The 14154-nt window shown below is 36.9% G+C and overlaps 1 protein-coding gene across 2 annotated transcripts in view; it reads right to left on the bottom strand.

The window, feature by feature from the left end:
* The window catches only part of CENPI (centromere protein I), a 77050-nt gene that overhangs the window by 30063 nt on the left and 32833 nt on the right, over positions 1–14154 (bottom strand). For both annotated transcript variants that reach the window (XM_037060188.1, XM_037060189.1), the window contains 5 exons: positions 11438–11532; positions 8339–8474; positions 5637–5761; positions 4609–4657; positions 4266–4484 (listed from right to left, as the gene is read on the bottom strand). In XM_037060188.1, coding sequence (XP_036916083.1) covers positions 4266–4484; positions 4609–4657; positions 5637–5761; positions 8339–8474; positions 11438–11532 — 624 coding nt within the window. The remainder of the gene's footprint in view (positions 1–4265; positions 4485–4608; positions 4658–5636; positions 5762–8338; positions 8475–11437; positions 11533–14154) is intronic.

The raw sequence follows: 14154 nt of genomic DNA, 5'->3' as shown, positions 1-14154 counted from the left end.
TCAAAAAGGAAGAAGACATGGAGCAAAAAGGAAAAAATACAACTCATGAACATGGATAACAGTGTAGTGATTGCAGGAAAAGTGGAGGTAAAAGAAGGTATAGGGGGATAAATGGTAATAGAAAATACACAATAAAAGTAATGTAAATGAAAAAATTAAATTAAAAAAGATTAAAAAAATTTCATCTTGAATTTAATTTTATTTATTTTCAAAGAGACGGGGAAGGAGGGAGAAAGAGATGGAGAGAAACATCGATGTGATCGGTTTCCTCTCGCATGCCCCTAACTGGGGACTTGGCCTCCAACCCAGGCAATGTGCCCTGACCAGGAACTGAAAGGGCAACTTTTCGGTTCACAGGCTGGCACTCAATCCACTGAGCTACACTAGCCAAGGCAGAAAAATTTGCAAGTGCCCATATCATGTAGAGGTATATAATGAAGCATTTACAGTAAAAGTCTGTAACATTTGATATTTGCTTCAAAGTAATTGGATGTTGAAGAGTATAAAACTGGGTGGGAGTAGAGACTAAACTGAATGATGGGTACATGGGAGTTCATTATAATATTTTCTCCACTTTTTTATGTTTAAAATTCACAGAATAAAAAAATGTAAAAAAAGAAATAGAGATAACACAATGTAATGAATGCCAAAATCTATGGTTAAGTAAGCCAAAATGTGGAAGATGGAACCCAGAGAGGTAAACCTAATACTCAAAATCACTCTTGGCCTAAGGGCATTTGTCAATCCAGAGGAATCAGCTGCAAACTGAGCTGTACTTCTACAGCCTTGAAGGACTAAGCTGACTAAAGTCAAGGCACAGGGTTTGCCAAAAGTGGGAACTCGTATAAAGCAAACCCCACCTTGAACTAGTAATGCAAAGTCCAATGCTTTCAAGGTAAGAGTTCATTTGCAGTCTGTCAAAGGTATGGGAACCTTGGGCATAGAACTTGGATGAGACTAGTTGCAGAAGAAGAATACCCTCAGGTACCTGTGAAAAACAAATGAAAGATATCTCTACAGGAAGATATCATTCTAATCTCTAATCCCTTGTACAAAAATACTTCAGGTATCTAGTACATGGTCAAATATAACCAAGCACACAAAGAAATTAAGCAACATGATGAAGATGCAACAGAAAAAGGAGGTAACACAGACAGACACACAAAAACTCCAAATATTGGAATCACCAGACACAGATTATAAAACAATGTTTGGTGAACTTAACACCTGCAACTAGTACAAAATAATATTGGAGAGAGCCCAGAAATAAACCATGTCTCTATGGTCAGTTAATATTTGAAAAAGAGGGCAGAAGCATCAAATGGAGTAAAAATAGCCCCTCCAACAAATAGTGTTGGAAGGTCTGATATTGTACATGCAAAAAAATGAAACTATACTACCAACTTACATCATACACATAAATAAACTCAAAATGGATAAAAGACTTAACTATAAGTTGCAATACCATAAAAGTCCCAGAGGAAACCATAGGCAGTAAAATTTCAGATATCCCAGACAGCAATATTTTCACTGATACATCCCCTACAGCAAGGGATATAAAGGAAAGAGTAAACAAATGGGACTACATCAAACTAAAAAGCTTCTACATGGCTAAAGAAAACATCAACAAAATGGAAAGGGAACCAACTGTATGGGAAAACATATTTGCTAATGATACCTGAGGCAAGGGTTTGATCTCCAAAATATGTAAAGAACTCAAACAACTCCACTCCAGGAAGACAAACAATCCAGTTAAAAAATGGCTAAAGGACCTGAACAGACACTTTGCCAAGAAGGATATACAGAGGGCCCACAGGCATGTGAAAGGATGATCAGCATCACTAGCTATCACAAAGATGCAAATTAAAACCATAATGAGATATCACTTCACACAAGTCAGAATGGCCATCATTAATAAATCAACAAATCAACAAGTGCTGGCGAGGTTGTGGATAAAAGGGAAACCTAGTGCACTGTTGGTAGGAATGCAGACTGCTACAGCCACTGTGGAAAATACTACGGAATTTCCTTAAAAAACTGAATATGGAACTGACTTTCGATCCAGGGATCCCACTGCTGGGATTTTATCCTAAGAGTCCTAATGATCAATTCAAAAGAACCTGTGTACCCCAATGTTCATAGCAGGACAACGTACAATAGCCAAATGTTGGAAACAGCCTAAGTGCCCATCAGTAAATAAATGGATCAAAAAACTATGGTACATTTACACAATGGAAAACTATGCAGTGGAAAGAAAGAAGGAACTTCAACCCTTTGTGACAGCATGGCTGGAACTGGAGAGCATTATGGTAAGTGGAATAAGCCAGACAGTGAAAGACAAAAACCATATGATCTCACCTATAAGTCGAACCTAACCAACAAAACAAACAAGCAAGCAAAATAGAAGTGTAGACTTGGAAATAAAGGACAAACTAACAGTGAGCAGAGGGGTCGGGGGAGGATTGTACTGGGGGGAGAAAGGGGAAGGGACAAGAAAAGGAACATGAATAGAGGACTCATGGGCATGGACAATGGGAGGGGACTGACTGTGGGAGTGGGTGGGATGGGGTAGGGCTCAGCGATGGGGAAAAATGTGGGACAACTGTAACTGGACAATGACAAAAAAAAAGTATACTTTGAAGAGGCACCCTAGGTATTGCTGCCACTCAGGGTAAAATCCCTGCTCAAGCCCTATAATTCTACTTAAGTTCCTCCAACATGGCAGTTTCTAACAAGCACTCCAGGGTCCACAGCACACATCCAGGCTACCACCTGTTTTTGTAAAGAAACCTTATTGGAACACAACTATGTTCATTTGTTTATCCATTATCTATGGATGCTTTCATGTTACAATGGCAAGATTGAATATTCTTGACAGAGACCACATAGCCTGCAAAGCCTAAAATATATACACTCTGGCCCTCTATGGAAGAAGCTTGCTGTCTCCTCCTCTACCTGCACTTTACCTCAAATACTGCTTCTGCCTTGACAAGCTCATGCTCATCCTTCAAAACTCCAATTAGTCCTGTGTGGCTCACTGGACTGAGCGCTGGCCTGAGAACCAAAAGGTCACTGGTTCAATCCCAGTTGGGGCACATGCCTGAGTTGTGGGCTGGGTGCCCAGTGAGGGGTGCAAAAGAGGCAGCCACACATTGATGTTTCTCTCCCTCTCTTCCCCTCTTTGTAAAAAATAAATAAATAAAATCTTTTTAAAAATGTCAATAGTGTCAAGGTCAGAAAAGCTCTGATTTAAGGGAATTGATTTTGACCTGGAATATCTAATTCAGTGTCAGAGAACAAATGAGTTAGAAAGAAAAATCAACCAACCAAACAAAAAACTCTAATTAGCATCACTTCTGTAAAGCTTGAACTGGGTTGGCACCCTTATAAATTTTTTTATCATCTTCAATACTTTCCCCATATTACCCAGCATTTTTAATTCTAAGATGTCTGTAATGACTGCCCCTCCACTGGGCTGGAAGCTCTATGAGGGCAACAACAGATTTATCTTGTTCACCACAATATCTGGTTCATCACATGCATACATTCAATATTTATTCAATGAATATCTCTTCCATTCTGTACATTGTCCCCCATTTTGTCAGATTTGTCGATGTCCCAGTCTATTAAGGGAATTTTAAATCCAGAATATGTGGGTGTATTTGGAATCTCACCTTGTGTCACCCACCCATTGGATATGTATACACTATTTGAGTTCTTCGTGAGTCAATACTCAAATAACACTAAGATAGTACTAAAATGATAGGGCTGATGATCAAGGCCTAAGAAGAGCCTCACCTAAATCTGCCTGCATATTGACATCAATCCATTAAATTAGTAGTCTTTGATTAACACTCCAACTCTAATTATGATATTACCATCCTACATTTTCCATCTTGTCTAAACAGATTTTATAACAGTTTCCACTTCTCTGCAGCATTTTCTTACCTGGTACCACCTCTACCCAAGCAGAAATGAACTAATAATCACTCCCCCATCTTTCTCACAACTGTACCTCTTCTCACCTCCCACACTGTAATGTAGTAATATTTACAAGTCTGTCCCTGCTCTTGGAGCTTTTGGAGGATAGGGGCTTACTTAACTTTGAATCCCGAGCTTACCACAATGCCCAAAATTTAGCTGGAACTAAAAAAGGAATGACTAAACACATTTTGCAATTCAAACACACTAAAATTATGGCATTTTCTATTTCTGCCATCATAGTATTCCTATACAAAATATAAAAATCTTTTAATTATCCTTACCTTTAGCAAAAAGGAAATAGCGTAATTCAATAGAGCAGGGTGATGGACTAAATTTAAACTGGTTTTATACTTTGCAACTCCAATTTTCTTAAAGACTTCTGGGTCGAAATATGATCCTTTCTGAAAAGGTTTGGATGTCCATAGGCAACCAACCATGGCTGTCAAATAGTGATTATATTCTTGATAGGTCTTGCTGCTGAATATGAACTCTGATTTTATCTGTTGGGAAAGGGAAAAAATGTCATCATCACTTATTCTCCCTTCCCTTCTTATTCCCCAAAGATCACATATATCTACACTCGATTTTTAAACAATGGTGACCACACAGGTTTATCATCCATACCTTTAGTACCAACTCATTTTTCTTTGCAGCTATTAAATTATTACGGTATCTAAAAGGATGAAAAAAATGAAATGTTTAATATTAAAAGCCTTTGAAATGTAAACATAAACAAAAGCATACACTTTAAATATGTACATGTGCACACACACAAATATCCAGCTGTGTAGTTAAGGTTGTAAGTCTTTTATGATACATTCTTCTCAAGAAATAAAAACCATCAAAGGCTTAAATAATGAGCTGTATTGTATATTTAAGATATGCACTTGAATGTATGTAGATTATACTTCAATGAAAAGGAAAAATAAAGAAAATTCTTTTAATGTTTCACTATTAAAAGTTAATAGAGAATCAAAAGCAGTCAGTCACTAATACAAAACATATTATATTAATGTAGAAACAGGTACAGAAGAAAAAAGGGGAAACTTAAAATGTAATTTTTTTATCATGCTTGAGAACTATTATCTAATTCATTTTTAAACACTTTAACTTTGGCATAGTCCTGCAAGTTATGTCAAAGAAGTCTACACTTAAGGACTTTAAAAAGAGTAATTTCAGTCCATAAGTTAAAGGAATAATACTTAGTTTCATATAATTGGCAACAGATCCCTATATCTCCCAGAAAAATGTTCTTTTCACCAGAAAAGCTAAATCAGATGTCAGCAAATGACTAATTTTTAAGACAGTGATGAATTTAACAATGGTGAGTGCAGCAGTACCATTGCACAAAAGATCCTTAACTAAAAATGTTTAATCTATATGCCCCACAGTGATATTAAAAAACACACAGTTAAAATAGCTTATACTGGAAGGTCATTCCCCCCAAAAAAGCCATGTTTCCTATTTCATACTCCCTAGCAGAAAAGATAGATAATAATTTTATTTTGTTAAATGTATTATTGCATTATATGTTTAATGCATTATATGCAATAAATTTATTGTGTATTTACAAATTATAATTAATTATATAGTCAAAAATAAAGATAAAATTATAATGTACTAATTCACAAAATGGTAAAAAGGTTTTGTACCTGTGCATAATGTAACAGAGTTGGTTCAGGATACTCGAATCCATACTGAGGAGTGCAAGATAGAAAATTCCAGGAGGAAACAACACCACTAATGGAAGGTTATAATTTATATATATGTCACACACCTTTTGGAGAGAATATAACATCAGTATATGGATTATCCCTCAGAAGCTCCAAACAAGTTTACTAAAAGAATCACCAGTAGAGAATAAGCATGAATATGACATCAAGTTGGGGTGTGCCTGATTCATCAATAGGGTAGCCACAAGCCTGCTTAAAAATGTACCTCACCAAATATCAACCTTATGATAGTGGATTATTTTTAGATCATTAAAAGTTTTTTTTGGGGGGGACTTCCGCCAAGATGGAGGCATAGGTGGAAACACTGTGCCTTCTCCCACAACCAAGTTTGGATACAACAAAAGTTTTGGAGAACTAACACACACCCAGAGATCAGAAAACGGAATTATACGGAAGTCCGACAGCTACGAACTGTTCAACGGGGACGGTAAGAGAGGCAGAGCCAGCAGCGGAGCAGGGTCGGGAAGGACAGACCTAGTCGGGGTACGGCGCAGACTGACCAAGGTCGCACATTCGCGCACAGTGAGACGGACCACGCAGGCCCCAGGGGGCGAACCCAGTGGTGGAGGGCTGACAGTGGTGGCACACTCGCGTGCAGTGGAGCGAGGCGCGTGGCCCTGGTGAGGGTGGTGGATGCGGTGCTTGTGGGGGTCACCGCAGCAGGCCCCGGAGGGAAGCCATTCTCCCTCTTTGACCCTGCCCCCACATACAATGTCACAACCCAGCGACTGAGTTGCTCTGCTCTGGTGAAAACCTAGGGCTCCGTTCCTGCTACTTAACAGGCAAGAACAGCCCAAAAGATGGTGCAAGAACTCAAAGTCCCAGAGCCAATAACTCTAAGTGACCAACAGATTGCCAGCCTCTCAGAAGTCCAATTTAAGACACTATTTATCAGGATGCTCACAGAATTGGTAGAGTACAGTCACAAATTAGAGGAACATATGAAGGCTAAACTAATTGAAATGAAGAGAGATATCCAGGAAACCAATAGCGATGGAAAGGAAAATGGGACTCAAATCAATGGAATGGACCAGAAGGAAGAACGAAACATCCGACCAAAAAGGAATGAAGAAATGAGAATTCAAAAAAAATGAGGAGAGGCTTAGGAACCTCCAGGACATCTTTAAACGTTCCAACATCCGGATTATAGGGATACCAGAAGGGGGAAAGAAACAGCCACGAGTGGAAAATGTATTTGAACAAATAATAAAGGAGAACTTCCCCAGTCTGGCAAAGGAAATAGACTTCCAGGAAATCCAGGAAGCTCAGAGAGTCCCAAAGAAGTTGGACCCAAGAAGGAACACACCAAGGCACATCATAATTACATTAGCCAAGATAAAAATGAAGGAGAGAATCCTAGAAGCAGCAAGGGATAAGGGGACAGTCACCTACAAAGGAGTTCCCATCAGATTGTCAGCGGATTTCTCAAAAGAGACCTTACAGGCAAGAAGGGGCTGGAAAGAAGTATTCCAAGTCATGAAATTCAAAGACCTACAGCCAAGATTGCTTTATCCAGCAAAACTTTCATTTAGAATGGAAGGATAGATAAAGTGCTTCTCAGATAAGGTCAAGTTCAAGGAGTTCATCATCACCAAGCCCTTATTATATGAAATGCTAAAGGGACTTATATAAGAAAGAGATGATGAAAAATATGAACAGTGAAAGGACAGCAAACACACAGTTATTAACAACCACACCCAAAACAAAAGCAAACCAAGAGGACAGCTAGATCAGGAGTGGAACCATAGAAACGAAGAACACATGGAGGGTTAGAAACAGGGGGGTGGGAGGAGGAGAAGGGGGGAGAAGGCACAGAAAATAGCATAGATGGTAGGTAGAAAATAGATAGGGGGAGCGCGAGAATAGTGGGGGAAATATAGAATCTAAAGAACTTGAGACACGTGGTTATAAACTAAGTGGGGGGGAGAATGGTGGGGGAGGGAGTGTGCGGGTGGAGGGGAATGAAGGGGGGAATAGAACAACTGTAATGGTATAATCAATAAACTATATTAAAAAAGTTTTTTTTTCTGGGGAGAGATCTTAGAGTTGGGGGAAAGTAGAGCATTTCTTTAAGTTCCATAAATATTGATTTATCCTATTAGGTAGCTGTCAACCTGAAAAACAAAAGCATGCAGGAAGCCAGGAAAACAGATTAGTGGCTACTTCCTGGATATTAGTTCTGTCCAGGCCGAATACTATAGAATAGAAGAGTACCATAATAATAAGTACTGGGAGAAAAAAACACAGTTGAAAGGTGGGGGGTAGAGAGCTCAAGAAACAAGAGGGTACTTTTGACCTTTTCCAGGGGATGGGGACATATAAAGGATGAGCAAAAAGTGATGCTAGAGACAGACTTCTGTCTAAGGCCAGCATTATTCAGGAGAATTTCTACTAAAGAGGTACCTGGAATTTAAAAAAAAATTGTTTTCCCACTAGGTTTTATGAAAGTCACTTATTCAGGTGAGAATATAATCATTAACTTTAAAATGTGTAGCTTATTTTAACTATGCTAATAATGTCATAGCCCAAATTAAGGACTGTAAATAAAATTTGAAATAACAGAGAAGTGAAGCAGAAAGCCATCCCAAAAATCTAAACAGGGTAAATGGGATATACACTACCTTCTCATAGAAATCCAAAACAAAGTGCAGCAAGAAAGTACTGTTGCTTTCCAAGCGCAATGCATTGGTGGACAGCCACCCTACATAGTGAATTAGTTCAAACACAGACTTCATGGATCCACTGAAAGTTGTCTCTCTGCAACAAGAAATCATGACAATCAGAGCCATATTAGCAAAATTCCTAACAATTTCCAAGGCAAAGCTGAATAATATATAACAAAAAACTGTTAGGTATTTCAGAAAATGATCAGTGTTTCAATATATAATTCACCTTTAAATCACAGTAATTAATCACAAAACTACACAGCGTTCTAGGGAACCATTAAAATTAATTCATAGAAGATCCCCAGCAATCAATCTAGTAAATACCAGAGAGATAAAGGATTAAGCTCCAGAGAGACCTTATACAATATTAAATAAAAGCCAAAGTAGTTAGTATATATTGTCCAGCAACCATAGCTGTCAGCAAATTAGTTACCAAGTACACAAATCAAAACTTAGTTTTGCCTGAATTCCTGACCTGAAATGCTATTAGGAATATTTTCATCTTAATTAAATGGAATCTAATTCATTCCTAAAACTGAATTAATAATTTTTGGGCATTTTACATTGTTTTAGTAAAAGCCATTTTTGTATATTTTATATTCTTTCCAAATCACTGAACTGTGTCTCTTTAAATCGTGGGTATAACTGCTCAATTCATCCATCTAATTGTTCCTGTCCTTCAATTCACTGTTGAGTGTGTTAGGAAAAAACCTAGAAATGTGATTTCATAGCTTTACACCCTGATCTAGGTGGCCAACAACAGTTATGCAGATAGAAAAAGGAATAGTATATTATCTTAGATCTTGAAAGATAATAATGACTTTACCATTTCCTACCACTATGATCCTCAGTGCCAGAGAGAGCAGGGAAAGGCTAGGAGATCTTTCAAATAAGCAGGTATCCATATAGTCAACCAGGCATTTGCAAAATTGTATCTTAACTATGAATTTTGGCAGCAGTTGTTGAATGCAACTGAAATAATTTGAACAATGAAGACTGCTTAGAAAAGCATCCTTTGAAGTGTATCTCCATAGGACACTGCTGGCATTTCGGATGAAACAATTTGATGTTCAGGACTGCCTCCTATTCCCCACCCACTGCAGCATGTTTAATACCTCTTGCTCCCATCTACTACTAATGGGAACACTCATCTCAGCCACTGTCAACCAAAAATGTGTCCCCCCAGCCAGAACCACTTTTGAGAATGGTTTCCTACCTTTTGTTCCTTGTGATTTACAACTACAATTTACTCCCTCTTTGACAGTAATGTCATATGGTCATATGATGGAGATATTTCATTACATCCATATCGCCAAAATAGAAGGAATTACTGAGAACTTATAAGAGCTATATTATATAATGACAAGTAGTACTATAACAAGCAAAGTTACTTACATTTATGACCATTTGCTTGTTTTAAGAATTTTGGAAAGCAGAGCTCTTTTTTAAATGCCCTCCCGAAATGTACGACACTAATTAAAAAATGATCCAAGGCCCTGGCTGGTGTGGCTCAGTGGACTGAGCACCAGCCTATGAACCAAAGGGTTGCTGGTTCGATTCCCAGTCAGGGCACATATGTGGGTTTCAAGCCAGGTCCCCAGTAGGGAACGTGCAAGAGGAAACCACACATTGATGTTTCTGCTTTTAAAAAAAGGATCCTAGGATTTTTGAAAAGAAAATACAGAAATTGTAAAGCATTTATATCAGGGTGTCTAAGACTTACCTTGCAAGTTGACCAAAGATTATAGAATACAGGTGTTCAAAAAAGTTAAGCATTTAAATGAAATTTCTTCATGATAGTGGTTCTCAAACTTTAGCTTGCATCAAAATTATGGAAACATTTATTAACACACAGATTACTGGGCCCTCCCACCAGAGTTTTAGTTCAGGAGGTCTAGGGTAGGGCCTGAGAATTTGAATTTCTAACAAGTTCCCAAGTGACACTGATGTGCTGGTCCACAGACCACACTTTGAGAAGCACTGCTTTACAAGACACTTTCACTACCCACAAACGCTCCATTTACTTCTAAAAGTGATACATGATATACAGAAGTATTGCAGTAATGAAAATAAAGAATTAAAAACAATTTCCCAAGCTACTTCCAAGAAGCTTCTATTCTCTATTCTCTACTCTCATATCAATAAGTCTGGGATATTCTTTTAACCAAGCTAACTACCAGCTTTTTATAATTGAAGCTATGGGCCCTTATTTAATAAAGAATGTGACTGATAATGTAGGGAATTTAACACTGATTAGATATTTGAAGATATTCAGAACTATTAATTTCTTAGCTGTTATACTGGTATCATTTTTCAACAGCTGAAATTATGTCTGGGTTTTGCTTTAAAAAATCTAACATGGATGAGGAGGCAAGTGAGAGGTGTTACAGATAAAAAAAAGTTAACCATGTTTTGATAACTGTGATAGGCACATAGGAGTAATATACTATTTTCTTTAATACAAAGTTTTTAAAACAATAATGTGGCTGATAACAGAACATAGGAGAAGCCAAAGATTTTAGGTATAATAAAAACAACCTAATTAGGCAATTCCTTGAAGCTCAGTCTTTTACTTTCACTTTGAGAGTGAAGCACACAGTGTTAACAATAAACAACATAATGAAACATTCGATGCTCTTTTTCATCCCAAAGTGAAAATAAATTAATGTATATCACCAAAATACATCAGAGAGACATAAAAAACAAAACTGTACAGCAAAATTACAGATTTTCCTAGCCAGCATCAAAATTGACTTTACATATACAAGAATACATTTTATAAAGTGAGCCAAACTGAATGGAATCCAAAGTCAAAAGTTCTAACATCAGCTCTCCACTGTTTTTCTACATTAACTCTTGCTTAGGGTTTGCTTTCTGATTTATTATACTTCCTCTAAGGATTGTAAAGAGGAAGATGAAAAATAACAAAGTCTTTCAGAAGAACAGGACTAAGCATTTACATAAAACAATTAGGTCTCATGCTATACTATTAAACTTTATATACAAACATTTGTATACAGACCATCTCTTGTGGAGGTTTGTAAGATAACTCACAGAGAACTATCCATCACAGTTTTCATGTGGATGTCCATAGAAAGCCACAAAAGCCAATTCTGCAGTAGCTCTTTAAGGTTCTCAAGAACACTACACTGAGGGGGCAAAACAAAAAAAAATCATTTGTAAAACCATTCTGACATACCATATACCATAGTGTTGAGAATTAACCATCTAAAACAGATACTTAGAAGTGGAAGGGACATGGAGATGACTGCATACAATTCAGAACTCAATACTGCTGCTCAAACCTGTTTAGTTTCCAGGAGACAGATAAATGCAAATATAGTACAAGTTTATTTTGCTATTTGCTCTACTGGACTGTCCCTAGCTTATCAGCCAAGGAATAGACTCTTGTTTTTCTAAATTACATTCATTTATAACATATATTACATCATCAAATACAACATCACCCCCATTCCTTACTGTCTCCTCAGAGATCCTTTGAAGTTGCTACAGGTAAGAGTTTCCTACTCTTTTCACCTTGTACCTACAGCTACAATTTACTCCTTTGTTCATGGTGATAAAATTTATCTCATCTTCTGTGATGATAGAAAATAAACAATTCTAGTCTTTCTTTTCTCTGGCTTTGCCTTGATTTTCCAAGACCTCATTGACATACATAAATAGCTTGGACAGAAGTGTGTTTATGGCATTCATGAGGATAAATCCTAATATTTACAAATTTGAAAGTAATCCAAACAACCTCAAAAACTAATACAGAAAAGCTTTCTTAAACATCCTTAATAAATAATCACCTAGATACTACCTAAGCATCTTCAACAATAGTGTGCTCACTGACACTTCATAGAAACAGTTCAATTAGTATTTTTAGAAGGTAAATGAAAAAGGATATGTATTGCGTTGGCCAAAAACTCCGCTTTGTTTTTTCAGTAAAGTAAAAGACACATTTTTCATTTTGACCACTAACTGTATTGATTTGGATATTCTAAGTATGTCAGCTATCTCCAACAATTGGCTTCTAGTGGGTAGAGGACAGGGGTGCTGCTAAACATCCTCCAATGCATAAGACAGCTCCACAGCAAAGAATTATTTGGCCAAAATATCAATAGTACCAAGAAACTCTGCAAACTGCTTTTGCTACATTCAATCAGTCACAGCACCTTCTCCATACAACATACAAATCTTTTTTGGCTTTTCACTTGTGTTTTGCCATTCTCAAAATAATAAAGCATAATATACTGAAAATGTTGCATATTTTCTTCCATCTTCAATATTAAAATGGCAACACAAAAATTCACCAATTTCAGTAAGTTTTTTTAATGCATACTGATATGACAGCTGTCACAATACAATCTAACAAAATTGTTTCAAATGAAGTTACAGACAACTAAGCACTGGTAGAGTCATCCTATGGGAAAAACTAACTTTTGCAAACCCAATATAAGTTCAGTGACTGAAAGTAACCTCACAGGGTGATCCTATCACAAATTCCTAATTATGCAGGTCATGATGAGTAGTCACACCCCAGGCCTATAATTTCATTAGCAAAATTTTAAAAAAGATTTTACTTATTTATTTTTAGACAGAGGAGAAGGAAGGGAGAAAGAGGAGAGAAACATCAGTGTGTGGTTGCCCCTCGTGTTCCCCCTAGTGGGGACCTGGCCTGCAACCCAGGCATGTGCCCTGACTGGGAATTGAACCAGCGACCTTTTGATTGGCAGGTTAGCACTCAATCCACTGAGCCACACCAGCCAGGGCTCATTAGTAAAAGTTTTTTTAATCCCGCAGAGGTCGTGGCTAATCTGAGAAATACAAATAAACTTTTTTCTTAAATATTGTTACATATATCAGCTGCAAAGATTCAAAGTCATGACTAGCTATGCATTTATATGTGACTAATGTTAAGGCGTGATGTTTAAGTCCTCAGTTTGTTTGTAATACATATTTCATAAGGGTGTGTGATACTCGATAGTAAATTGTATCTGAGATATTACAAACTCTGAAATCAGTGTTGTGCTTTTTTTCTCATTTACAGTTGAAAATGGCTAGAAAAAATGTATCAATTCGATAATCCAAGAGATGTTGAAGAACTTCAGTGAATACTACTAGAGTTGCTTATTGAAATATTTTTGCAAGTGTGGTAAAAAGTATTTATTCCTTGAGCATAGATAGAAATATTGTTTGCGATAACTGTTACAAAGGTTTTGCAAAGCCAATTGAAGATTCTGATTAATTAATGTATTTTTAGCAATATCCCTGTTTCCATTATTTGAAAAGAAAAATCTTTAACCTTTATGTTTTTATATTTCTTCAATAATTTCTAGATTGTAACTGAAAATAAATTTAAAAATCATACATTTTATTATATAAATATAATAAATGCAAACTTGCAGGTGTTTTTTTTTTTTTGCATTTCAGCACATCCTAGTAATGAATGTATCTCTCAGATACATATGATGTGTGCTGCAATTTTTTGACAGCAATCTCCACAGGGTTAAACAAGTACTGACTATTATTCTTACACATCTAGGTTAACATATCTTCAAAATGCCAGAAGTTATACTCTTTTCCAGACCACTCTCAAGAAAGCACATAATCTTGTTAATTATCCTGTAATCCAATCTCTATGTTGCTTTCTCCCACCTTCATGTAAACTTCTTTATGTTCCCTCATTAATTCTGAATGCAGAAAATAAACCGATTGTCACTTTGGAGCATCAGATCTTGCTTCCCAGCATATCATCAGTTTGGCTC

The sequence above is a fragment of the Sturnira hondurensis genome, unplaced genomic scaffold (assembly GCF_014824575.4).
Source record: "Sturnira hondurensis isolate 20B ecotype Veracruz unplaced genomic scaffold, ASM1482457v3 Scaffold0011472, whole genome shotgun sequence".
NCBI classification, from domain to species: Eukaryota; Metazoa; Chordata; class Mammalia; order Chiroptera; family Phyllostomidae; genus Sturnira; species Sturnira hondurensis.
Note: the sequence above shows the minus strand (reverse complement) of the source record. Positions and strands in the feature narration are given on the sequence as shown.